Source organism: Sciurus vulgaris, assembly GCF_902686455.1.
Source record: "Sciurus vulgaris genome assembly, chromosome: 1".
Lineage (NCBI taxonomy): Eukaryota > Metazoa > Chordata > Mammalia > Rodentia > Sciuridae > Sciurus > Sciurus vulgaris.
In genome coordinates this window covers 121,662,232-121,686,313 of record NC_136461.1, presented here as the reverse complement: position 1 = coordinate 121,686,313, position 24,082 = coordinate 121,662,232, and the positions used below count along the sequence as shown (strand labels likewise).

General features: G+C 41.1%; 1 protein-coding gene and 1 pseudogene across 3 annotated transcripts; one reads left to right on the top strand and one right to left on the bottom strand.

Annotated features, from left to right (window-relative positions):
- Window positions 1-1,891: 1,891 nt before the first annotated feature.
- SLAMF6 (SLAM family member 6) lies at window positions 1,892-22,167 on the top strand. 2 transcript variants are annotated; one of them, XM_079108579.1, is made up of 8 exons: window positions 1,892-1,975; window positions 13,554-13,889; window positions 17,888-18,151; window positions 18,615-18,731; window positions 19,070-19,108; window positions 20,047-20,126; window positions 21,660-21,731; window positions 22,075-22,167. In XM_079108579.1, exons 1-8 carry the CDS (start codon window positions 1,927-1,929, stop codon window positions 22,120-22,122), a joined length of 1,005 nt encoding a protein of 334 aa, XP_078964705.1. In that variant the 5' UTR covers window positions 1,892-1,926; the 3' UTR covers window positions 22,123-22,167. The 2 variants fall into 2 exon arrangements, with proteins under 2 accessions (XP_078964705.1, XP_078964706.1); XM_079108580.1 differs by lacking the exon at window positions 18,615-18,731.
- On the bottom strand, window positions 7,363-10,694 carry LOC306666607 (forkhead box protein M1-like; annotated as a pseudogene). Its single transcript has one exon. The product of its transcript is annotated as a forkhead box protein M1-like (transcript).
- Window positions 22,168-24,082: the final 1,915 nt, after the last annotated feature.

The window sequence follows — 24,082 nt, the reverse complement described above, 5'->3', positions numbered from 1 at the left end:
GGCTTGAAACTGCTATTCTTTGAAAAGCAAACCCATAGGTTTGGTCCTCAGAAATTGAAATTTGAATGGATCCGACCATTCCCTGACAGGAGTAGCTCACACTGCATAAACTGTTTGCAGAACAATTTAGCATGTGCTGAATATCTGCTTGGACTCTGGAATTTTGGCATGTGCTAGGCAGAGGATGTCCACATGACTGCCTGTGGACAAAAGTTCTAGGCTCAGGCAAGCTTCCCTGGTAGGCCACATTTCAGATGTGTTGCCCAATGTGTTGTTGAATAAAATAAGCATATCTTGTGTGATTCCACTAACAGAGAATTCTTGGAAGCTTGTGCCTAGCTTCCTCTGGACTCTCCTCTATGTACCTTTTTACCTTTGCTGATTTTACTTTGCCTCCATTCACTGTAATAAATCATATGCACAAGGATTCTTATATGTTGAGCTCTATGAGTCTTTCTTTTGAATCCTTTATGAAAATGTTGCTAGAACTACTAAAAAACTTGCATTTACAAAATAGTTGATAAAAATATTCCTCTGGATTGTACAAAAAAGGGACACAGGGAGCACTAATAAGACGTGGTGAGTAATTTGACTTCCTTTTCTTCTGCTCCATCAGAAGCTGGGCTCTCTGTGTTTTTAGCCGATTTGCTGCAGGGAAAACTTTAGTTCCTTGGTTAGCCATGTTGACCTGTTTTCTCTTTGCTCCCCCTTTTCCTTCCTTCCTTCCTTCCCTCCTTTCTTCCTTCCTTCCTTCCCTCCTTTCTTTCTTTCTTTCTTTCTTTCCTTCTTTCTTTCTTTCTTTCTTTCTTCATTTTGGCACTTTTTTGTCTGAATATTTGTTCTTTCCCACTACATTTTTTGGGGAAGGGGGGCTTCATTTCCCATTTTGGAGGAGCAGCTTTATCTAACACCATCATTAATCATCCATCCTCTTGGGCTCTTCCTTCACTGTCCCTTTGACCAATGAAACCATCCTCTTGGGCAAGTTGGTGGTACAAGCTTCTGAAGCTGCCACTTCTCCCACTACCAGAGCTTCTGGGACATCTGGCAAGGGCGAGTGGGGACCTCAGGTCCTACTTCTCATAGGTTCTGTTGCCTTTCAACATAACCAGCTTGAGACCAAGCTTCTGGTACATAAAAATCTATAGGATACACCCAAGCCATATCCAACCTATAGGAGCCTAATATAAAAAAAAAAAAAAAGCCCAGATAATTGGTAAAAGACAACCCCAGTATAGAGCCAGTGTACAAAGATGGAGTGATGTTTCTTTTCTTGGGATTGGGGGCAGGGGTGGTTATTTGGAAATAATTCCAATTAAAAAAAAAATCCCACACATAAATGGAAAAATCATGGTGCACTTAAAGGAACAAAATAAATTGACAGAAACTGTCCCTAAGAAATGTATCAAACAACAACTGAAACCATGATGAAATATGATGAAAGGAAAACAAAAAGAACTTTTAAAAAGTCATGAATCAGAGTACTTCAGCAACACTACAAACTAATTGGACCTAACAGATATATACAGACTACTCCACTGAACAACAGCAAAACACACAATTTCTCAAGGGCACATTAGGCCACTGCATACATATTAATAAAATTTTAAGAATTAAAATTATAAATTGGGCATGGTGGCACACACCTGCAATTCCAGCAACTCAGAGACTAAAGCAGGAGGATCCCAAGTTCAAGGCCAGCCTCAGCAACTTAGTGAGGACCTGTCTCAAAATAAAAAATAAAAAGGACTAGGGATGCAGCTCAGTGGTAGAGCGCTGCTGGGTTCAAAAAAAAAAAAAAAAAAAAAAAAAAAAAAAAAAAAAAATCAGATCGTACCTCTAAGAGGAAGGAAGTCTTCCCTAAGAGGTACTTTCAATTTGTTGACTCACTCAGTGTCTCCAGTACGGGTCTCCTCCTCTGAAAGCATGTTCTGGCTGTTCCAATCTCTCCTACTTGTCTCCCGCAGTGCCTCAGGTAAATATTCCTGCGACCCCACGTTGTCATTAAGTGACTCCTTGCTTTCGTGCAGCCTGCTCAATTTAAATCATGTAGATACTGCTGTCTGGCTGACTGTACCCAAGAAGCAGGTAGGTTCACAATGGTGAACTATAAACTGCCACCTTCTCTCTGCATTGAATAATAAAGGTTGCAGATGATTTTAGGGGTAACAACTTCAAATGAATCTGCCTGTAAGGGATGTATTTTCTGGGGCTTTTGTGAAATGGGCTTTTGTGAGTTAAGACTATTTGGGGATTATGACCTACATGTTGTGCTGTGAAGAGAACTAAGATCAAGAAAATGAGTCCTCTACTGTTCAGCTACTATGTTACTGTGCAACTTCAGGTAAGTTAATTATACTTTATAGGCTTCACTATCCTCATCTAACTTATGAGTCCATGTAGTCTGAGTTTGGGGGATCTAAACAGAAATAGTTCTCTTACTTCTTGCCAAGTGCAATAATAATAATAATAATGATAATAATATGTAAGCTTCCCCTTCCTTTGATGCAAATCAGGAGTTAGCTAGCTAACCCTGCAATGCTTCATATGTCAGTAAGAAAGGACTTAATCAATGTAGACTTCTTATTGTTCCTAGCTGTCCATTACATAGAGAATCTGAAATTTCATATTATGCTTGGGAAACTACAAACAGTTCATTGTGACCAAAGTATAGTGTTCAGGAAGAGGAGACCAGACAAGAAAGCTGCCAGATAAAGCCCATAATAACTAATGTGATAAAAAGTTAGCATGGAGGAAGTAATTACTTTATTTCAGATACTGGACCAGAAGATGTATGTGTATCATGTTTAGAAGTCTCCTGACAATTCCATGAATTTATACTACTGATAGCCCCATTTTAACACAGAGGAACTGAGGATACGATCATTTAAATAATGCCCAAATTTCACTAGGCATCACATGGCAAGTTCTTGAATAATTCTGAGAAACTGACAGTCAGAGGAACCTGTCAGTAACACAAGAGAAAGCAAAGATGCCACAGATGTAGACTTTACTAAACTAATCAGCAATGAAGAGAAGAGAATCCATCAAGTCATCCAAGAATATTCATCAGGTATGTACTGAACACCTAGCACCATGCCAGTTTCTGGAGCTACATCATGATCAGTGTAGACAGGACTTCCTGCTCTTGTGGAATTGACATTTTGACAGGAAGACAGGTTATAAACAAGTAAAATAGTACATTGGATATTGATAAATGATAAAAATGAAAGAACTCAATTGGAGAAAGGACATTTAGAAATATGGTGGGGAGGGTGGTCACACTTCAAATAGGACAAACAAAGAAGGTGACAGTTTTGGGAACACGGAGAAGCCAACCAAGGAGAGGAAGGCAAGTTCAGTTTTGAACTTACTAATTTTAAGATGTCTGTAACATCCACAAGGAGATTTGCTGAAAGCAGCTAGAAATTTAGGACCAGGGATAGGGTTGTGGATGGAGACATGAGAGTTAACACCATAGAGATAGCAAGTGAAGCTAAGGGAAAAAGTAGAATGAGGACAGGAACCTTGAGAAATACATAGAAGATGCACAAAGAGAGGGAATTCTTTTATTCATTCAGGAGCCAGTTCCTAATCTGGGACCAGTGACTTGAGTTTTAACCTCCCTTTTCCCTCACCTGAAAAAACTGAACTCGCTGGGCCTGATGGCGCATGCCTGTAATCCCAGCAGCTCAGAAGGCTGAGGCAGGAGGATAGCAAATTCAAAGCCAGCCTCAGCAACTTGGAGAGACCCTGTCTCTAAATAAAATATGAAAAGTGCTGGGGATGTTCTCAGTGGTTAGGTGCCTCTGAGTTCAATCCCTAATACCAAACAAAAAAAGAAGGAAGGAAGGAAGGAAGGAAGGAAGGAAGGAAGGAAGGAAGGAAGGAAGGAAGGAAGGAAAAGAAAAAAAAGTTATTTGGAATGTCCTCCTATTAAAATTCCTCTCATTCTCCCCATTTCTGTGGATATTTCTAGTAACAACCCTATGAAATATGCACTTTCTCACAGATGAGAAAAGAAGGGACATAACATTTAAGTAACTAGCTTAGAGTGGGGGGCAGGGTAGAAAGGGAAGCACATTTGACTGGGCCTGCAGGAAACAGATGCAGATGCAGATGTTCCAGAGCCCAGCAAGAGAACAGTGGTTACAAGGGCTAGAATCCGGGGGCCTAGCTCCAGAAGCTGTGCCCACAGCTACCACCTTACACATGGTTACATATTCACACACATATATATAATTACAAGCATACACATGTATACATAATTACACAGCTTTGTGCTAGGAAGAAACTAAGCAATGCCCTGTGGTACAGGAAAACAGATGTGTTCTGGATTAGGTGATGAGGAAAGACTGTGAAACTTTTTGGAAGTAATATCTCCTCTGAGATTTGAAGTTGCTGAGGCTGGCCTCAAATCTGTGATTCCCCCTGCTTCAGCCTCCCAAGATACTGGGATCACAAGTGTTTGCCACTACGCCCAGAAAAAAAAAAGCTTTTAATTTTGATGAAGTACAATTTATCTGTTCTTTTTTTTTTCTTTTGTTGCTTGTGCTTTTGGTATTATATCTAAGAATTCATTGCCAAATCCACAATCATGAATATTTATTCCTACGTTTTCTTTGAAGAGTTTTATAGTTTTAACTCTTGTATTTAGGTGATTGATACATTTTGAGTTAATTTTTGCAAACTGTGAGAGGTAGGGTCTAACTTCATTTTTTGTAGTTGTCTCATACAATTTGTTGAAGAAATTATTCCTGGATTCTCAATTCTATTCCGTAAAGACATTTATATGTTTATTCTTATACCAGTACTCCACTGTTTTGATTACCATAGTTACATAAGTTTTGAAATTGGGAAGTGTAAGTCCTCCAATTTTATTTTTCTTTTACAATATTATTTTGGCTATTTGGGACTTTTTCAAATTCCATATGAATTTAGTAACTTTGGCAATTCCATGTGAATTTGAAGATTGACATTTTCACTTATGAAAAAGTCATTGCAATTTTGATACACAGATTGCATTGAATCTGTAGACTACTTTGGGCAGTATTGCCATCTTAATATTGTTTTCCAATCCATAAACATGGAATGTCTTTCCATTTATTTAGGTGTATTTTAATATCTCTCAGGAATACTTTTTTTGTTTTTAGTGTATACATCTTCTGGTTAAATTATTGCTAGGTACTTTATTCTTTCAATTACTATTGTAAGTGGAATTGTTTTCTTAGTTTCTTTTTTTTTTTTTTTTTTTTTTGTCCCATGAGGTCACTTTAAGAAGAGTCACTACTAAAGAACTTTTTTAGATTGTTCTTTGCAAGTGTGGAGGAATACAATTGATTTTTGATTTTGATCTTGAATCCTGCCACTTTGCCAAGTTCACTTATTAGCTCTGGTTAAATTTTGTGGATTCTTTAGAATTTTCTATTTGTCCATAAGGCCATACCATCTTTGCATTGAAATAGTTTTACTACTTCTTTTCCAATTGATATGACCGTTGTTTCTTTTGCTTGTCTAATTGCTCTGGCTAGAACTTTCAACGCAATGTTGTATAGAAGTAGTAAATGTGGGTATGGTTATCTGAGATAAATTTAACTTGATCATCATGTATAATCTCCATGATATATCATTGGATTCAGTTTGTTAGTATTTTGTTGAGGACTTCTGCATAAATCTTCATAAAGGATATTGGTCTGTAGTTTTCTTTTTTGCCTAATGTCTTTGGCCTTGGTATCAGGATTATTCTGGTCAAATAAAATGAGTTAGGAAGTATTTTTCTCCTCTTTTATTTTTGGGAGAATTAAAGAATGATTGTTGTTTTTGAAGAATTAGAATTCACTAGTGAAATCACCTGACTTTCTTTGTCAGGTTTTTAATTACTGATTTGATCTCTTTTCTTGTTATAAGGTTCTCTTAAGTTTCTATTTCTTCATGTGTCTGGTAGTTTGTGTGTTCCTAGGAGTTTTTCTATTTCATCTAGATTATCCAATTTGTTGGTATACAATTATCATAGTGTTCTTTTATAATCCTTTTTATTGATGGAAGCACTATAGTAATGTCCCTACTTTCATTTCTAAATTCAGTAATTTATCAATTTCTTTTTCTTCACCACTCTAGCAAAATTTATGATCTTCTCAAAGAACCAACTTTTGGTTTCATTATTTTCTCTGTTGTTTTCTGTTTTCTTTTGTGTTTATCTCTGTTATAGTATTTATTGTTTCTTTCCTTCTCATAGCTTTTGGTTTAGTTTGCTTTCCTTTTTCTAGTTTCTTCAGGTATTGAAGATTTGATTTCTTCTGGATTGATGATTTGAGATCTTTCTTCTTTTAATATAAACATTTACAGCTATAAATTTCCCTCTGAGCACTGTTTTTGCTGCATCCCATACATTTTGGTATGCTGTGTTTTCATTTCCTCTTATCTCAAGATATATTCTAATTCCCCTTGTGATTTCTTCTTTGATTCATTGGTTGTTTTAGACAATGTCACTTAACTTCTACACATTCATGAATTTTCCGATTTTCATTATGTTCTTGATTTCTAGTTTTATTCCATTTTGATCAGAGAAGACTATATTATTTGTCTTTTAAAATTTATTGAGTTTTGTTTTTTTTTTTTTTTTTTTTTGCAACCTAATATATGATCTATTCTGGAGAATGATCCATGGGTATTCATCTTCTTCCTGGACCTATCAGATCTACCTCTCTTATATTTTTAAAGATAATCTATGTGAAATATCTCAATCTTACTCCCCTTTTTACACTTAAATCTCTTGAGATCCTTAGCCTTATTCTTTTTTTTTTTTTATCATAACTGACATCTCTGCCTGAGCTCCTGAACCCCATCCTGGCTTCCTCTCAGAAACGGCACTATTCGTTCTAAATACTTCTTTCTACCATATCTTCAATATCCTCTGCCAGCCACTTCCCTCTGCTCCAGACTTACCCAGGACTCTGTCACTTAGACAAGTAACTTTCTTTTATCCTAACTCTATCTCAAGATCCTGTCCTGTTTCTCCTCCAGTTTGTTGGTATATCATTATATAGTGTTCTCTACTAAATCTCTGAACTACATGCTAAGTAAAAAGGCTCACTATATCCCTGGTTTCTATAGATAGGCCAGTCTTCTGGGTTAACAACTCCATAGCTTCTTTTGACTTTTTACTCTTTTCAGAATCAGATTAGTTCTACCTCCATCATCTTCTTCCTAAAACACTGTTTTGTTTTGTTTTTTTTTCATACCTTCCCACTTCTCAAAAATACTCCATGTTTCTTACTTGTTCCAAATTAACTCCCTATTGTTCAGGTGGACCCTTAAAACTCTCTGTATTCTAATCTTTTTTTTTTTTTTTTCCACCCTGGATTTTATTTGGTAGGTAGTTACAGTAGTGTTATTGAGCTGGCTCATGTACATGCAGTCAGCTGGGGCCCAGGGTGGCTCTCTGCAAAGCTGAGGTGCAAGCTAAGGAAGCCAGGCAGGTCAAGGGTCCTTTCTACCTTCTTAAGCCTCCGCCTGAGTTCTCATCAATGCTAACCTCCCTGGCATGATTAGGGACATTATCAGAGAAACATCTAATGGGGCACATCTGGCACATTCTCTTTGCTTTAGACACATCTATCCACCCACCCCAAAATTCAACTCTTGACCAGATATGAGACCTTTATAACTGGGATTTCTTGCAAGAAAGCTGACTTGGAAAAGTGGGGAGGTGGAAAGGAGCAATAAGAGGGACCCTGGCAAGCAGAATGGGTGCCTACAGTGAAGAACCCCAGAGCTAGGTACCTTGGGTCAGGAAGAAACCCGCACTGCAGGTCCTGCCCTTCTCCAGGAACCAAAAGCAAGGAACAGAGGCAACAGCAACCCCTTGTCACCGTGCTCACCTTCTGGCAGTCTCTAGATAATGATCTAAGGTAATAAGCTTACATTTATAATTAGAGGATAATTTGGAGAATTTACACTATTTACAAGGGCCACCCTACAAGGAGCAGGGAAGGTGAGAGACTCCTGGGCACAGAATAGAAACAGTTTGGGGAAGTCCTAACTCCTTATTACCATTGCTTTTGTCATTCCCACCCTTCAGCTCCTTGTAGAGTAGAGGAATCAGATTCTCTCAAGGAGCATAAGGTGGCACAAAGACCAGTTACCCTACTGCTTGCAAAGGACCCAGCAGCAGTTAAGGTGTGACTATTGCCTTGGCATAATCAGGCTGGGGGAGCTATGAGGAGCAGCATGGTCCCTGCCTGCTGTCCTCAGAGGGCTTGGGGTACACTGAGCCTTGGGACTGCCCAGCCACATGAATGCCTGGAATAGTGGACAGCTTGAACAGTAAGGCAAGGTCAAGTCCAGTCTCTACCGTAGTTCAGGAATGAACTGAGACCAGTTGATGTTGTCAGGGCCCAGTGGGTCCTCCTCCAGGCCAGGAAAGCTGATATCCAGCAGGATCTTGCTTAGGCTGTCATTCATTGTATCCAGAACCAGACCTTCAGTCAGAGAACGGTTGGCTGAAAGGCTGGGAACCTGTAGCTCTGGGAAACCTGGCTTGGGAATTTCCGGATCAGAGCGGGAAGAGCTGTTAAAGGGGTCAGAGGCAAGGTCAAAGAGTTCTGAATTGAGGAGCTCTCGGGGTGAGTCAAAGAGAGGAATGCTTTTCAGTGGTGTGGTGCTCAGATCCATCAGCCCCAGGGAGTCAGGCAGGGAGCCGAAGGCGCCCTGGGGGGTTCGTACTGGGCTGAAATCAAGACATTCTGCTTTGGCTGGGGGTGTGAGCCTCCAGGATTCAGGGGTTCTGGGGAGGATAGATTTGCTTGGGGTAGAGGAGATGGGCAGAGTCTCCTTAATGGGGGTCTTGAAAGGTCCTCCTTCCTGCTGGAGACAACCAAGGTGGGAGACAGGGTCTGTCAGGAGAGGGGCCTCAGTAGCTCGTCGGGATGTGCTGGGGCCCTCTGAGAAGACCAGCTAGGGCTCATCCAGACAGGGAGGCTGCAGGTGCTGTTTCCTTCGAGACCGGCTCATCTCTCTCTTCTCCCTTCGTTTAATCACGAGCATTTCTGAGACACATCGGGCTGGGGACTTAAGCCCACTGTAGGACTTCTTGGGCCTTGGGGTGGGAGAGCAGGAAGAATCCTCCCAGGAGTGAGACAGTTCCTCTTTGAATGATGGGCATGGGGAGGGCCACTCTTCCAAGGGAGGGCTCTCCACTTTAATGGGTCTTGCTAAATGTGGCATGTCCTCTGTAGGTTGGATTTCCTCCTCCTTGATGGACTGAACTGGAAGCAAAGGCAACAGCCCTTCTGCAAGCAGGGGTTTCTCCTCCTTCACTGGTCCCGCAGTGGGAAGAGGGGCTATGCCCTCATCAGCTAGTAGCAGCTTGGGGGCAATGCCGACTCGTTTGCTATGACGGGCAAGTTCTGAGCTCATGAGTGAAGCTGTCAGGGGCAATGGCACCTTCACTGAGGGCTGCAGCACCAGTGACTGGTTCACTGGGAACCGGATGGGCACCAGATATGAGCTGACCCGTGGTAGTAGAGGCTTCATCTTCCGCCGTGCACCCAGTGGGAGTTCAGTTTTGATGGTTACATTCCGGCGGAGCTCAGGATTGGATCGCTTCTGCTGCTTAAACACCTGGTCCAATGTCAAGTAGTGATTGGCACTGGGGTGAATGGTCCAAAAGGAGATCTTGCCATTGGCAGATGTCTCCCGAACAAACATGTCATGGAGGGAAAGGTTGTGGCGAATAGAATTCTTCCAGCCTGGCTTGGCAATATGCTTAAAATAGGGGAAGTGGTCCTCAATCCACGTATAGATATCTTTCAAGGTCATGCGCTTCCTCTCAGTGCTGTTGATGGCGAATTGTATCATTGCCATGTAAGAGTACGGTGGCCGCTGAGACACAGAGTCCTGCCAGGATGTTGATGTTCCTGAGGGCTCCTCCATCGGAACCTGACGCTGCTCCAGGTGACAATTCTCTTTTTCCTCCATCTCTTGCTTGATGCTACAGGAGCCCAGTCCATCAGAACTCATTTTTCCAAGCCACTGGATGTTAGTTAAGCTGTTGTCCAGAGTGCAGCCTGCTGTCTCACCACCAGCACAGCTCTCCAGTCTCTGCCCCACAGTGGGTCCAGGTGGTCTGAGAACATTTGCATCCCTAGTTGCAGGCTTTGGTCCCCAAGTCTCTGTAATTACTTCTGTCCTCTTGGAATCATTGCTGGTCTGGGACTGAGGCTGGGGTCCTAAAGGGTGAGTTGAAGCTCCCCCACAGCTGATAAGGATGAATTTGTTGGGCCCACTGCTGCCACTCTCCTTTCCTTTGGCGGTCAACGCTGTGATGATGCTTTGGATATCAGCATTGTTGGGGATGGCCACCACTTGTATGTTGGGCATGGTAGGGTGATTAATAATCTTGATCCCAGTTGGAAACTTGCCACCTCTTTGGAGGACTGTGCTTGACTAGGCTTCTCTTGGGCAGGGGGTCACTTAGGTTCCTCCTCTGGTGTTTCACGTGGGGCATCTTGAACAGGAAGGGGCAGCCTTCGCCTTTTGAGAATCAGTGGCTGCCGGGGGCTGGTTTTCATTATGAATCTGTGCTTTCACTCTCCATTGAGAATCACAAGAATGGACCCTCCAGATCCCAGCGCCGCCGCCTGTGACTTCTCCAACCTGGGGCCGGGCCAGGGCCCGGACACGGACTCGCGCCAGGCCGGCCGGGTCCCTGGCGGTGCGGGAGGGGTGGGAGCCCCGGGGAAGCCCGGGAGGGGAGGGGGTCCCGGGCCGGGGCCGGGGGGTGGGGTCCGGCACCGGAGCTTTCAGTTTGTTCCGCTGTTTGAAATTGGCGCCGGCTGTATTCTAATCTTAATCTATTTAGTTTCACTGAATCCCCTAGACCAGATTCTGGGAAAATAAAATGCTAAGACATTATTCATATTCCCAGAAACATATCAACCAATGGGTGAAATAGGGAAACAACTATATCTATTCAGCTACAAATGGTACTAAGTACTAGGAATACAGGGAAAATAAGCATAATATTTTCTCTCAAGTTTATGGAAAAGGGAGAAAATAATCTCATAATTACAACAAAGAGACAGAAATACAGACTAATAAATATGGTCTGCATGCCCTGATTTCTAAATTTTTACTCACTGAATTAGCATAGAACTGAGCAAATAATAGACTAAATGACTTGTTAAATAAACTATTGCAATCTATAAAAGCAAGGGCATTTAAAGGAGTATGCTATGCCAGAGAGGAACAGTTTCTGATGAGTAAGTACTTGACTAGATAAATCCCAATGTCTTTACTAAGAGGAATTTAGCTTAACATCCTGGACAGAAAACTCCCAAGAGGAGGGATAGAGATGTGTACATTCACTCCACAAATATTCACAACAGTGGAAAAGGCAGACAAGTCTTTGTGTATTAGTCAGATTTTCATCACTGTGATCAAAATACCTGACAAGAACAACTTAGAAGTGAAAAAGTTTATTTTGGCTCATGGTTTCAGAAGATTTAATCCATGGTTGACTAGCTCCAAGTCAGAAACATCACGGCAGAAGGATGCAGGGGGAAAAAGGTGATCAGCTCATGGCAGCCTGGGAAGAGAGAGAAAGAAAAAAAAAAAAAAAAGAAGGGGTCTGGGAAATAGATAAACACTTACAGGGCACCCACCCCAGTGTGCTACTTCCTCCAACTGGGTCCCACCTCCCAGTAGTCCATTCGGTTATCAATGGATTAATCCACTGATGAGGACAGAGCCCTCATAACCCAATCACTGCTTGAAGTCCCACCTTTGAACCTTGCATCAGACACTATGCTTCTAACACAAGAACTTTGGGGAACATTCTAGATTCAAACAATAAGACTTTGCCTCTATGAAGATTAAATCCCAGTGGAGAGGAGGAAGAAAAAACAATGAAGTATACTAAATGATAAGTACTATAGAGAAAAGTAAATCCAAAGGTAGCTGGGTATGGGTGGAGGTTGGTAGTGAGGAAAGCATGGTCACAGAAGGACTCTTGGACAGGGAACTTTTGCATTAAAGGCATCATGGAGGCAAAAGAGTGAGCTGTTTGTGTGTATGTGCACGTTTGTGTGTGCATGTGTGTGTGTATGAATGTTTTTGGTTCAAGATTTTGCTTGTGAAAAAAGAAATAAAAATAAATAAATAAATAAATGAATAAATAAATAAACCCCAAACTTATTTAAAAAAAAAAAAAAAGATTTAGCATGTGATATTCACCCATGTGATTCCCAGAGGTAAGAGGGGCGAAGAAGACAAATAACCATTTGTTAAACTACTGATGGGAAAGATGCAATACAGAGGGGAATCGATGGCAGAATGGAATCCATATGACAAATCAGGAAAGAAAAAAGAAGTGCGAGTTCCCGGAGAGTATCAAGATTCCAGGAGGTGACCCTCCCACACACCAAACACACATGCGCAAGCATGCACGCACACACATGAACATGCACACACATACACACTCAGCTCTTTTCTGAGAAGTAAGAGATCCCAAGAAGTCTGGTTATGGTTATTTATTCATTGACTCACACATTTCTGCAAATCCTAACACACATCAGGAACAGTACAAAGTGCTGTGTGCTGACTTACATGAATACCCAAGCATGATCAGTTAGACAAATAGAGGACTAGAAAATAGTGTGACAAGCATTAAGAATGGCAAAGAACACTAAGAAAACACCTTTAAGAATCAAGATCACTTCACCCTTTTTACTCAAATGTTAATGGTCTCTGAAACGGGCTTATAAGAATGTGTCTATTATGTGTTACTTTGAAATTATTATTGTTTTTATCAGATTTAGCCCTTCAATCACTGGGCTAAAATCTTTTTGAGAGCAGAAAAAAATACCTCTGTTGTCATGAAAATATTAAAAGTAGTTGAAGTCAGAAGACCTGGGTTTGAACGCTGATTATGCTATTCTTTAGTCATGTAACCCTGGGAAAGTTAGATAACTTCTGTGTCTTGGGTTTTATCTATAAGTAGAAATAATAATCTAATCCATTTGCCTCAAAGAATTGTTGTTGGCATCAAATGAAATAATGCATTGGGAAAAACTATGTATGCAGTAAATCCCTGTTATTAATTCTCTCAATTGTGCGAGCATACTGTGTGGACAGTCGGTAATCAGTAAATGTCCAACCGTAATTATACTTCATTAGCAAAGACTTGAAGTTTTTGGAGTCTGTGCCAGGGAGTTGATGTAGTTTCATGTCCCTCACCACCTGATGCCCAAGAAACTCAGGGACTGGGGTAACAAAGTATGAGTCATGGCCCAGGAATGACCAGCTAGTATAGAAGTAGGCACTGGGCCAGAATCATCTGCTGACTCACCAAGAATAACAGATGTTTTGCTGGAGGTGGAGCCACTGGGGCTATAATTATCTGTTGTGACACTCCTAACCCTTTCTCTCCCCATCATTTCTCTTGGCTTCTTTTTGAGAAAAATTTTAACAAATGGGAGGAGTTAGGGGAAAGGGCATAGGAATTGGAAGATTGCCATGGACAGTTTTACAACCCTTTCCTTCTATGTTTACAGGAAATACAGTTTCACAAGGCAGTTCTTCCTCATCGGTGGTGAATGGGATTCTGGGGGAGTCAGTAACTTTTCCCCTGAATTTTCCTGTGGATGAGAAAGTCAACATGATCAGCTGGACTTACAATGGAATAATCTTAGCAGTCATAAGCCTAAATGAATTAGGAAAGCCACAACTCCTGGTGCCCAATAAAAACGGGACAAAGCGACTAACCTTCACCCAGTCGTACTCCTTGCATCTCAGCAACCTGACGATGACAGACACAGGATTCTACAAAGCCCAGATCAACACAAAAAGCTCTCTTTTAATGTTTTCCAGTTACACCCTGAGGATCTTTAGTGAGTCTAAATGTTGGGTTTAATTTTATATGGACTAAAAAATATTAGATCTTCCAATCCTATTTGAATACAAGTGTGCATTATAGTCAAGTGGTAAAGAGGATGGCATTTGGGGTCAGAATGAGGTCCAGTGGTAAAGCAACTCAGTGACACTACACAGCCAAACGATGGCAGAGCTGAGAATAGCTCTCCACTCAGCGCCACCTCACTCTCCTTTATCTGATAAAAAGGCCCCCTTCAACCAGAAATGTAGTATAATTGATACATTACATGTATCTGGCATGTGACCCTCACAAATCTCCATGAGGCAGGTGCAACCCTTATGCCTTCAGTATAGACTTGGTCACAGGAACTTGCCTACAGTCACAGACACGGTATGTAACAGCACTTTCCACCTAACAAGACTGCCACAAAGGCTAGCCTGATCTAATAGTGTGATCTGTGCAGAACAGCTGTCTACCCAGGAAGTACTCTGTGAGGCTGAGCCAAGACAGAGAAAACTCTTTTCTGTCAATGTTATTTAATCTTTAACAATATTTTCCCTAGATGGTTCATGTTGATCATTAGGGAAAAAAATGCTTCCCCAAGATTAAACAGTGAAAATATCCTCAACATAGAATTAAGGAAAACTGTAATGAGGTAATTTATGATCTGTATCAGAAAAAAAAAATGTAGTAATCAGTTATATTCAAAGATACCATAAATAGCTTTAGAACCATCACTTACCAGAGATGTTTCACAAGGGGTTCAAGCATTAAGTTGGCCTCCAGACTAGACAACTTTGAAGACCACTGAGATTCTTTAATTCCTACCTACCAGAGATCCCATAAGGTCTAAAATTCATTTGGAGTCCTTTGGATTAAGAGATATGATCTAAAAAAAAAAAAACAAAAAATATTGTTAAAATGTCTCTATAAATGGGATGCTCATTAACATTTAGTGTGAAGCCCCTAGATATTTGATGAGTCTATCATGTTAGATTAGTCAAAGTCATGTCCTTGAAATAATATGACATGGAACAGGTAAAGATTACTGGGGGAGAAAGGATATTTGGGACAATTCTGAGCAGAAGATTCCAACGAAAGGGGCAAAGTGGTCCAAGACAGGGTATTCATTTTCTGAGACTGTTAAGGGCTAAAACAACAGAAATATATTCATGCTCTTTCAAAGTTCTGGAGACTGAAAGTCCAAAAGCCAGTTGTTGTCTGCAGTGCACTCCCTTTGTTGGCCCTTAGAAGACTCTGTTTTCTGTACCTCCAGCTTCTGATTGCATTCCTCAGTATTCCTTGGCTTGGGGCCACATCATTCCACTCTGTCTCTGTGGCGACATCACCTCTTCTTTTCTCTGTGATTTTGCCCCTTCTGTCTTCTCAAATATCCCTTTGCTTTACTCTTGTAAAGACGATTGTTATTGGATTTAGGGCCCACCCAGATAATCCAGGATAATCTTCCTATCTAACTTAATTCCTTTTGCAAAGACCCTTTCTCCAAATAAAGTAATATTCACAGGTTCTAGGAATTAGGACATGGATGTATCTTTAGGGGATCACCAAGCCTTTATAGACAGGATCACCCTCACTGATCATCAGGTGATCAAGGCAATACTAGGACCCTGAAGAGAAGTGAGACACATACAATGGAGAGCCCAAGAACAGACACCATGCCAACATTTGCTAAGACAATGTTCTGACACAGTTGAGACGCTAAGCATGAATTCTCCTGCAACAACCATACTCCTGGGACTCAATATCAATCCCTTTCAGGGCTTTTTTCCCTAAATGTTTTTTAAGTCCATATTATCTCTCCTTCAAAAGCCCACACACAAAAAGATGTGTAAGCTTCAGCAACTGGTTTTACAAGAGTGCAAAGGAATTTTTGAAATGTAATACGTAGATTTGTTTTTCAATATTGACCAATCTTCCCTATGCATGAGGATATAAGGGTGGCAAAGATTTGATGTTATAGGCCAATACCAATGAATCGGGAGTAACTGACTAGAGTTTAGTGTTAAGAAAGATGTCGAAGACATGTTAGGTTTACCTACTGAGTCAACGACATGGTCCATGTTGGCCATGAATAATGTACATGTACGTGTGTTCTTCTAGCCACTTAAATTGTAAACAAAATACACAAAGATCCCCACCCCCCTGACATTCTGAATAGGTAGTGGAGGCAGGTAATAAATAATACATATAATGTATGAACAAGTGATGAAGTATGTAAGAAAGTCATGAGTTCTATGGGGAAATAAAAAGGGAGATTAGAACAACATAAGGAGCATCAGAGTGCTGGGAAGTAGAAGTCTATTTTAAAGGGCATAATCAGAATACGCCCCACTGAAAACAGGATATACAAACCAAGGTCTGTTGGAGGTAAGAGAGTGAACCATTCAGATATCTGGAGGAAGAGCACACCTAGCAAGACTCCCCTGTGCCTGACGTGCTCATGGAACATCAAAGAGGCTGAACATCAAGGAGCAGAGTGAAAGAGGGAGTAATAGGAAATGAGATTGGAAAGGAAATAGGGGGCTGTATCAAGTAAGGCACCGAGAGTCATCATAAAGACTTTGGCTCCTATGGTCAATGAGATTGAGGGCCATTGGAGGGTTTTGCAAAGAATCAAGATGATTTGACTTTGTTTAAAGAATATCTTTGGTTACACTGTTGAGATCCACTGGACCATAAAGGAAGTCATTGAAATAATCCAGACAAGAATTGATGCTGGCTTGGACAAGTGTGGTAACAGTAGAGGTAGTGAGAAGAGATTAGATTCTGGACGTATTTTAAGGAAAAGTCACCAGAACTTTTTTATTTTAGTATGAGATAAAGAGATGAGTCGCAGATAGTTCCAGGGATTTTGTCCCCAGGGAATGAAACAATGCCATTTTTATCTCTAAGTGGGGGAAGGGTACAAATTGAGCAGATTTTAGAAAGAAAAACAGAAGTCCTTTTAGACATGCTGAGCTTGTGATATACTCATATCCAGGTGTAAATGTCAAATACCCAATTATATATTCATTATATGGGAAAAGGTAACAACATATTTTTGAAGTCAGCCATAACATTCATGCCAACTATTTGTCATCTCTGCGTTAGTCACTGTCTCTCTTAATGCTCATAATTACCTGAAAAGTAGATACGATTACCTGATTTTCCAGATAAGGAAACCAACACTTAGAGATATTAATAATTTCTCCATGGTCATGTGACCAGTAACCAATAAAATCATGATCCTACCCCAGGTTTTCCTGGCTTCAAATTCAACACCCTTTCTCTTCACCAGAACTCCATTCTGGCAGGTTATAAGTATATTTAGTTCCACAACTTCTCCGTTAAGTCCTCCCTCCTCCCAGTGCTGGGGATTGAACCCAGGGCCCTGTGTATGCTAAGAAAATGCTCTGCCACTGAGCATTATACCCCCAACCCTTCAGTTAATTAAGTTTAAAGCATTCCTCAGTCTTTTCTAACCAAAGAGTTGGACTTTCTGTTCTTTATTGGGTTACCTTTACTTCCATCCTCAGGTCAGGGCCTATTTTTGTCCTGCTCTCATGTCTCTATTGGTTCATAGTTACTTCTAGGCAATAGCTGTGTCTTCTAGGCAACACTTTCTAGTCTTTGGTCTCAGAAATTTCTGCATTTATATCAACTCAGAGGATGAGGAGAGGCCCTCGACATAGTGTCTAAATTATCTTTATGAGAAGTATTGTCCATAGATCAGAAGGTACCCCAGGGATTAAACTGGACCCAAGAAAGGTAGAGAGACCAGTCCCAAATTACCTAACTGGTCTCTCCCTTCCCATTTCTCTCACTGAAGTCTCTTTCATTTATCACTCCAGACCTTGCTACCATCAATTAGATAATACAAGCAGAGTAAACAGAGTATACAGGCCACAGCATACAGCAGAAGTGAAATACCAAAACATAAAGGTAATGAATAATTTTTAGAGCAGTCTGAACTGAGACATTCATTCTTAACCCAAGTCTTTTCTCTGTACACAGGACGACTGAGTAACTTACAAGTTACCCATCACATTCAACTATCTGGTAATAGCACCTGTGAGATCCACCTGACCTGCTCTGTGGAGAATCCAAATGATACTGTCTCATTTGGGTGGAAGTTCTCAGGAAACATCTCTCTAAGAGAACCAAACCTCACTATCTCCTGGGACCCCAAAATTTCCAGTGAACAGAAATATACCTGCATAGCTGAGAACCCTGTCAGCAATTTATCCTTCTCTGTCACTGCCCAGAGTCTCTGCACAGGTAACAGTCAGCCTCAGGTCTCTCTGAGAGCCTTGAGCAATTGTGGGGTGTACCATGTCCTCACATCCTACAAGATTCCCAAAACTGTGGCAGTGGGAGACAGTCAAACTGCCACTGGAGGTGGGGTGTAGTCAGCCTCTGGGGCTCTGTGCTTCTCGCTACCTCCACAGTCTCTCCTTCCTCCTTCCTCTTCTGCAAGCCCTCCTATGAGGGGGGACAAAAAAAAAGGACTCAGAAAGAACTGCTCTCTCCCCTTGTCTCTACCAGACTCCATCCTACCTTGCTGCCACTGGGATTTTCACTCTCCAGAAATCCTGCCAGAGCCCTAGAGCTCTTGGGTACAGAGGGACCCACCCAATCCCTGCAGGCAGCCAAGGAGAGGCCCAGTAGAGGCCCTGAGAAAAACACTTTGGGATTCACTCTCTGTGTATGAAGAAGTTCCACTTCTTTTTTTTCTTTTCAGGTGTTTTAACTAAAGAAAATCTATATGGGGTGAGCGCGTGGATTATAATTCTGGCTTCTTTGTTTCCACTTGCTATAGTCATCATTGTATGCAAACCTGTTTGGAAGAAAAGAACAGGCAGGTGTTCTTTCTTCCTACTTGTCTCTCCTCCAAGGTTGTAGATAAAGTTTGGGACCTCTGATTGCTAAGAATCTTTTATGGAAAACAAGTGAAGTGTGGGGAGGACACAAACCCTGGCTCAGCTACACTGGGATGACCCTCGGAATGTGACCAGCACCTGCTAATATCCTAAAGGAGGTGTCCTAGTGGGAGAAGCAGGACTCAGCCTCAGGGTCCACTTGCCACCTACCCTTCCTTTGGGGCCCCTTCCTCCACATCCTCTAGAGAGGCGCCCTGGGGGTAGGACATAAGAAGACCCTCTCTCAGACATTTCAATTTCCTCATTTATTTTTCAGGTTCCCTCCGTTTGCGTACTCAGCAAACCCAGCATCCTGGTGAGCACCCACACTCTTAACTACTGATCATAAAGCAGACAGGGAAAGATGAAAGAAGGAGGAAGGAGGCTGACAAGAAGTCAGAATATTACTACTCAGATGCACCCCATGGTACAAGAGATGACTCATAGTCATGAGACCTACAGGGTCCCTCACAAGCTTAAGAAGGATCTCACACAGTGAGATCAGAGTCACTCTCCTCCCTTCTGATGGAGAAATTTGTTGTAGTGAAAGGGCTGGTGGCCTGTCCATTTGCACCCAGAAAACCTCAGGCAGAGAAAAGATGATGGATCAAAGACTGAAAATCAAATTGCTTGTGAATCCATCACTGCTGTTTAGCAAGGGTTTGGACAGTGGATAGACACAGTTGAAAAAGAAAGTGTGATCTAGAGATGCAAATACAGGCTCTGAACTCAAATTGGCTTTGAGTCTTATTCCATGGGTAAGAGATGGGAGACATCAGTGCTTAGAAAAGAGCCTGAGGACTGGGGTCAGAAGACACTGATTCCAGTTCCTGTTCCATCACTTCCTGTGTGACTTTGCACAAATCGGTTGAGATTTTTGGGCCTGCAGTTCCTCAGCTCTAATATAATCAAATTCAACATAAGGGCCTGTGAAAGTTTAATAAATGTTTCCTGCATTATGCTCACAGCATCTCCAACTCTTCTGTAGATAGTGCTATTTAGTCATTCACATGAGAAGCCTGAGGGAATTTCTGAAGTGTAAGGGCACTTCCCACTCAAGAGATGTGGTCAGAAACAAACCACATGATTAAGAAGTTTTTGGTTCAACACAGAACTGTACAAGTGAGCCCTAAGGAAAGGGGAGACTTGGACAATTGCCTCTTTGGGGACAGAAAGTGCTCAGAAAAGGCAAGGTACTGAGAGAAGTAGTCCCAAAGTCCTTCTGCCACTGACAGTGCCTTTTTGTCTTAACAGCAGAGTCCTTGCAAAACATAGAGTACACTTCAGTCTCTCCAGGGAGCACTGTGTATGCTCAGGTCACTTATCCAAAACAGGTGAGTCCTTTTAGATTCATACTACATCACTGTCACTATTTTTTACAGGGATCACCCACAAATTTATCAGTCACAATCATCTGACTGCTGACATCCAATACTGAGGAGAGAAGGCAGCAACAGGGGCTACAAAGATAGCACAAGACCTTTCTAGGGTCTGCTGCTCCCACAGTGATCATGTATTCCTTCTTTGCTCTCCACTCTTCTCTGCTTGATGCCCCAGTAGGTTTTGTCCCTTCAGTATAATAAAAAGCTGCCTGAAAGAGTGAATTAGATTTTCTTTTCTGTTCTCCTATAGCCTAACATGACACTCAATTAATACTTGCTGACTGGATCAGAGTTCCACTGAGTTTGAGTGTATCCATGGAGACAGTTCCATAACAGGAGGCTTCTTACCCTAGATGTAGAGACATTAGGGGAGCAAAGATGTTGTCTCTCAAGAGGGGGAGAGGGGCAAGAATCTGCAACTCCTCCACAGCAGGGGAAACTAAACCCATGAGCAGCTGTCCTCTCCTCTGCCAACATAATAGGATGGTCTTGGTCAAGCATTATAAACTCCTGTCTCCACCACCCCTAAATAAAACATCTATATGTCACATTTCTAAATAACACTATACCTCCTGGGAGGCAAAAAATTTGCCATTCTTGAAATGACGGAAGCAATGACCCAGCTAGAAATCTTGAATTCCCCAAGCAAATCCTTCTCACCCACTGCCTTACAGGCATTTGTGAAGTAGGCTCCTTGAAGAGAAGGGACAAGAAGGAATACTCTTGCTTGTTCGATTGCCTTTCCAAATTCCTGTTCAAGGAAAACTGAATCACTGTCCAGAAAACCCGAAACTAACTTCCAGCTTTTTCTTTGGTTAAAAAAAATGTAGTTTTTGAGGGTTTAATAGTTCTCTAAATATTCCTTCATTAATTTAAAGTGTCATTAATTTATGAGCAGGTTCTTCAAGGGGACTGGGGACTTCTGCTGTTGCTATTGCACTGCATATTTCAGACAGAGCCTGTCTGATGACCAGGTGTTCCTAATCTACCAGTTCCTAACGCTTGAGAAGACCCCCAATGATGTGGTGACCAGGCAGTTATAATGACAGATAGAGACAAATGGATTAGGCAAAGTGGACTTCTCCAGTTATAACAAGTAAAAACCTGTGATAAGAAAATATAGTACAGTAATAATCTGGTATACAAGCTGGTTCTTATAAAATTGATGGAGGAGAGTAGAGTTGGATGCAGGATGAGAATGGTTCCCTCTCTTCACACAAGGCCATCTCTCTGTCTCTCTCTGGTTTTTGAGGGCCTCTGGTTTGCTCTTCAGTTTTGGTCTCAGGAAAAGTCATTAAAACTTTCCAGGTCTAAACTAGTGGGACTTGGTCTCCAGCACCTTTTGCTAAACACACTCCTTGGCCTTCCTCAAAAAGAACTTTGACATATTCCCTCTTTCATCACTTTGCTTCTCCCAAGAATATATTTATGCATGAACTTCTTTGTCTCCGTGTGAGCCAAATGTATGTGATTTTTTTTCCACAGGAAATGGGAATCCCAACATCTACAAAAAAGGACACAGTTACAATTTATTCCACAATTAATCATTCCAAGGAGGTAAACCCATGTTCCTATATTCTTATGCCTTTCCCCAGACCTATGATTTTGCAAATAAAGTACAAGGGCCATTTTACAGATGCCCAAAATAGCAGGAGGATCCAGAAAGTCTCAGGACATCCAAAATGTATTTGAGAAGTTATCTTGTATTAGGGTCATCACCCATAATTGAGTTTTCAAACTACTTGTTTCTTTTTTTAATTTAATCCTGCCTTATTCCATCAATATCCCTACTATCTGCCTATCAGGGGTCTCCCATCCCCTTCATATCTGTAGACATGGGGTGGAGTGGCTTCGGCTCTGGTCTGTATTAACATACTTTGTTTTTCTTTTTTTCCCCCAGACTAAGACCACTTCTCCCAGGGCAACTGCCCTTAACAACATTAAATAAATTGCTGAGGAACCTCAGAGAAATTCTGGGATAACACATCTCCTGATCCCATAGGAAAAGGACAAAAAGAGGAAACAGGTTTCTGACTTGCAACAGAATCTGAATATGTAAGATTATTACTTCCAATCCTTCAGACTTGATCTTGTTTAGCTACATCAAACACCTAAGGAGTAACATCATCTCCAGAATATGATCCAAATAATGCTTTCTAGTCTATTCCAGGACAAAACATTCTTCAGATAACATATCTGCACATTTGTGGGCAACAGGTTATAATTCAGCATAAAATCATTTCTCTCCTTTTAGAAAACAGCAGGATATGATTCATTTGTAAAGAGAATACAGAGCTGGTTATGTATGGACTTGAATGGACCCACAATTATATCCTGGCACATCAGTTACTAACTATACCTCCTGCGACATGTTACATAATCTCTTGGAGTTGTAGTGTCATAGACTGAAAAAAGAGGAGAATGGCAATATGTCCACTCCATTGTTCAACCAGGAATCTAAGTCCTCCCTGACTATGGCTTCTTTACCACCAGGCCTTTTGGACTCTACCTCCAAAATATATCTTGGACTCATCTGTTTCTCTCCAACTCTCCACCACCATCCTATATCCAACTATCACCACCTCCAACCTGGAATACCACAAGAACTTTTGAACAGCTCTCCTAATTTTGCTCTTGTTCCCCTCCAATCACTTCTCCACAAGATAGCTAAAGTAATGTTTCTTTTTTTCTTTTTTTGGTAGCAGGGATTGAACTCAGGGGCACTCAACCATGGAGTCACATCCTCAGTCCTATTTTGTGTTTTATTTAGAGACAGGGTCTCACTGAGTGCCTTGCTTTTGCTAAGGAGTAATGTTTCATAATATAAATCAGATCCTTCATTTGCCTGCTTGTAACCCTGTAGGCTTTCCATTTCACTCAGAATGAAGTACAGTCTCCATGGCCCTGTCTTGTTTGGTCCATTCCCAGACAGCAAGCACCACTCTCCCTCCATGCTTTCCCTGATGTTTAGCTCCTCTAGTAGAGGAAAAAGTTATCTGTATTACAATCATTCACATCTTCTCCAGGATCTTCTTCTTCCTCCTGTTCTTTAGGTCTTGGCTTAAACATGTCAACTTCTATGAGACCACTTTCTAAACCACCCTATCTAAAGTAAATCACCCTATTATTTTGTTCTACCTCCCTTGTCGTTTATTTACCAAATGCCATCAAATATTTATTTTATTTGTTTAATTTCTATTTCTCCCACTAAACCAAAAATTCTTTGAGGGCAGAGATGATGACTACTTTATTACACGTGTTCAATAAATATTTTTAATAAGTAAATGAATATGTAATTGGGTTTCGTGAGAATTAAGGCAATACAGTTGACTCTCTGTGTTCAGCCTCTCTGCATTCAACCAGTCACACATCAAAAAAAAATTTTTAAAGATTCCATCTGTACTAAACATATTCAGACTTTTTTGTCTTGTCATTGATTCCTTAATCAATTCAGTATAACAACATTGTGTTAGACATTTTAAGTAATTTAGAGATTATTTAAAGTACTCAAGAGGATGTGCATAGGTTATATACAAATACTACAGCAATTTATACAAGGAATGGGTATCTAGGATCCACAGCAGGTGCAGGAGCCAATCTCCCAGATACCAGGGGACGACTATTCACCTGAAGCTCTTAGCATGGTGCCTAGCTCACAAAATAACTTGAGAAATGTCAGTCATAACTGTTAGAGTTATTACTGATATTGTTGTTATTAAATTTCATTCTCCTGAACTCACAAAATCTCACAAACCTTCAGCACAATAAGGAGAAAGGACACTGTTTACCCTGCCCCCACATCATTTCTTGCCTTTGTTCAAGTTTTTGAATTCTATTCTATTCTTTTACCTCATGTGAAAAATAATGCTCCTCTTCTCCTGGGAAGTGTTCCCTGTTTTTGTTTGTTT